General features: G+C 33.0%; 1 protein-coding gene across 1 annotated transcript; it reads right to left on the bottom strand.

The window, feature by feature from the left end:
- Positions 1 to 430: 430 nt before the first annotated feature.
- LOC111907060 (uncharacterized mitochondrial protein AtMg00810-like) lies at positions 431 to 1,736 on the bottom strand. Its single transcript, XM_023902849.1, has 3 exons — positions 1,534 to 1,736; positions 1,218 to 1,452; positions 431 to 469 (listed from the first exon to the last, which is right to left on the bottom strand). The coding sequence occupies exons 1-3, from the start codon at positions 1,734 to 1,736 to the stop codon at positions 431 to 433; spliced, it is 477 nt and encodes a 158-aa protein (XP_023758617.1).
- Between the last annotated feature and the right edge of the window lie 1,688 nt (positions 1,737 to 3,424).

Raw genomic sequence — 3,424 nt, 5'->3', positions numbered from 1 at the left:
TTGATAATTTCGTATATTTGGGTTTCACTTGCATCACGGTCTCATGAATTAGGATCATTAACACAGAATTTTCACATGTCTAAGTCATGATTGGTTTGATCAATGACCTCATGAACATGTGTCTTTGTGTGTGAAAAGTGTTAAGAATTTTGTGATGAAAAAGATTGTTAAAGATTCGAATGTACCTCTGTTAGACTTGGATCAAACAGTAAACTCTTAACTCATTTTGAGAAGAGTAAGGTAGCTCAGTGACTAATGCGAATGTAAGCCTGATTGGGAAGTAGATTTCGTATGAAAATTTTCTTTAAGGCTTTCGTAAACACACATTGAGTATTTGGAGGCTTGGGTCGACATGTTGTAGCATGCTTCTAGGGACAACTTAACTAGTGCATAGTTTGAAGAAAAATACATTCCCTAAGAAACATAAGCATTACCCTTGAAAATTTCTTCGTGTAAGCATCCTTGATACCTGAAAAATAAAAAAAATACAAAGTAACAAAAATCATTTTGGATTTTATATTTTTGAAAATATTGAAAAATATTTTTGTGATTTTTTTTAAATAAAACATACAACAAAAGAAAATCTTTTTGGTATTTTGATTTTCGAAAATGATTACAAAGAAATGAAAATATTTTTGGTTTTTCAGTTTTTCAAAGAATAAAAGACAGACTAACAAAATTTAAAGATGATACCAAACACACGAAAATTTTCAGCTCCAATATATGAAAACGAAGTGCGTCGAAGCACCGAATGTGAACAGTATCCTCTGAGTGGTTAATACGATCAACTTTTGAATGAATCATTTTGCCTTTGAATCGACACCTTTTCACCAATAGGAACTTTGTTAATTTTGTATGATTGACCCTAGTACAGAATTCGCATCTAGCATTCCCAAACCTGCCAAAATTCTCATAAAAGATTTTTCATCAAGAGGTTTTGTGAAAATATCAGCAAGTTGATCAGTTGTTTTCACAAAATGAACTTCAATATTTTCGTCTTCAACGTGATCTTTTATGAAATGATAATGAACAGCAATATGTTTCGTTTTCGAATGTTGTACTGGATTATGACAAATACGTATAGCACTTTGTGAATCACAATACAATGGAGTATTTTTCATATTAATTGCATAATCACGAAATTGGCTTTGAATCCAAATGATTTGAGAAGTGCAAGCAGCAGCAGAAATGTATTCAGCTTCAGCAGTGGAAATTACAACACAAGTTTGCTTTTTCGATTGCCAACAGACAAGCTCCCCATCCAGTAATTGACATCCTCCACTTATGCTTTTTCTATCAAGAATACATCCACCAAGATCTGCATCCGAAAAGGCTTGAATGAAAAATCCAGATTTCGAATGATACCACAATCCTAACGAAATTGTTCCTTTGAGATAACAAAAGATATTCTTCACAGCTGTTAAATGTGGTTTTCTTGGATTCGCCTGATACCTAGCACAATTACATACAGAAAACATGATATCAGGTCTACTTGCAGTTAAATAAAATAGGGAACCTATCATGCTTCTGAACAAAGTAAGATCAACAACAGGTGTATCTAATGAAGGTGTTAATTTCGTTCCAACTGCCATTGGCACTCTTAGCTTCATGCTATTCGTCATTCCAAACTTCTCAAGCAAGTTCCTCGTGTATTTTTCTTGGTTAATGAAAATTCCTTCTCTGCTTTGACGAATGTTTAACGCAAGAAAATTGTTGATTTTACCCATCATGCTCATTTCGAATTGACTCTTCATTAAATTCTCAAATTCACTAGACAAAGTTGGGTCAGTAGAGCCAAAAATAATATCGTCAACATAAATTTGAACAAGCATTAGATGATTCCCAACTTTATTACGAAATAATGTGGGGGCAACTGATCCTTGTTTAAATTTCAACTATTTTAAGAAATTGGTAAGCATTGCATACCATGCCCTTGGTGCTTGTTTTAACCCATAAACAGCCTTATCTAAGATGTATACATGATTAGGAAATTCTTTGTTAATGAAACCTTGTGGTTGTTCAACATACAAAGTTTCTTCAAACTCTCCATTCAAGAATGCACATTTGAAATCCATTTGATAAACATCAAAGTCCTTATGAGCTGCATAGGCTAAAAATATCCGAACAGCCTCGAGTCTTGCGACAGGGGCAAAGGTTTCTTTATAGTGGATACCTTCTTGTTGCGAATAACCTTTAACTACTAGCCTAGCTTTATTTCGAATGATATTGTCATCTGTGTCGGTTTTGTTTTTGAAAATCCATTTCAATCCGACAATCAAAACATCATTTGGTTTTGAAATCAATCTCCAAACCCTATTTCGTTTGAATTTGGCAAGTTCATATTGCATTGCAACAACCCAACCTGAGTGTTCCATAGAAACCTTAACTGTCTTTGGCTCAAATTTTGAAATAAAAACATTAGACATGCATAATTCTTGATTCGTATTGAGTACCTCATTTTTCGCATGACTTTGAGCTCTTGTTAAAAATCCATCTTGTGGATTTCCTATAACTTGCTCTTTTGGATGACTTTTCGTCCATTTCTCAAGTGATGGGTATGCTGGATCAAATTCCAATGATGCATCTGCATACATATCTTCATTTTCAGATTCTGCAACAGAAATATTATCATTAAATTCATGAAATTCATCATTTTGATCAAGATTTATTGTTTCTGTTTCATTATGCTCCCCCTCAACATAATTGTCATTTTGATGCTCCCCCTTGAAATCATCATTCATACTACTGTTCTCCCCTCGGAAGGATGATCCCCCTCAACACTTGAAGATATATTCGTATGCTCCCTCTCCATACGAGCATCTAGCATACTTTCATCATTTGTAATAGTATCCGAAGTTAGTGTTGAATCATGTGTATGTTTCGAGGATTCGGGTGTTTGATTATCAGCAACATAAACTTCAGCATCAACCGCCCTGTTTGGGACACCAAAAATTAAATCATAATCAAAATCGATTGAATTAACATCTTCAATTTGATTATTTGATTCATTAAGAATTGGTTTTTGTTCAAACTGTCTTTCCACTTGTTTGACATAATAGTCATCAAAAGTAAGATTGAACGTTTCTTAAATTTTTCGTGTTCGTTTGGTTAACACTTTGTATGCAACCGGATGGTTCGAATAACCCAGAAATATTCTTTCATCAGCTTTAGCTTGAAATTTCGAAAGATTATGTTTGAGGTTCATTATGAAGCACCTACAACCAAAAACATGAAAGAATTTGACATAAGGTTTTCGATTGTTTATTATTTCATTTGGAGGTTTTCGATTGTTCATTATTAACACATTGATTTGATAATAAAAATAAAATAAATTTATGTATAAATATATTTATCTCATAATTTTACAATTATCGAAAAGGATACATATTTAGAAACTTACAAGTATGCGACTAAATCATTAAAT

Source organism: Lactuca sativa, chromosome 6 (assembly GCF_002870075.4).
Source record: "Lactuca sativa cultivar Salinas chromosome 6, Lsat_Salinas_v11, whole genome shotgun sequence".
NCBI lineage: Eukaryota > Viridiplantae > Streptophyta > Magnoliopsida > Asterales > Asteraceae > Lactuca > Lactuca sativa.
Note: the sequence above shows the minus strand (reverse complement) of the source record. Positions and strands in the feature narration are given on the sequence as shown.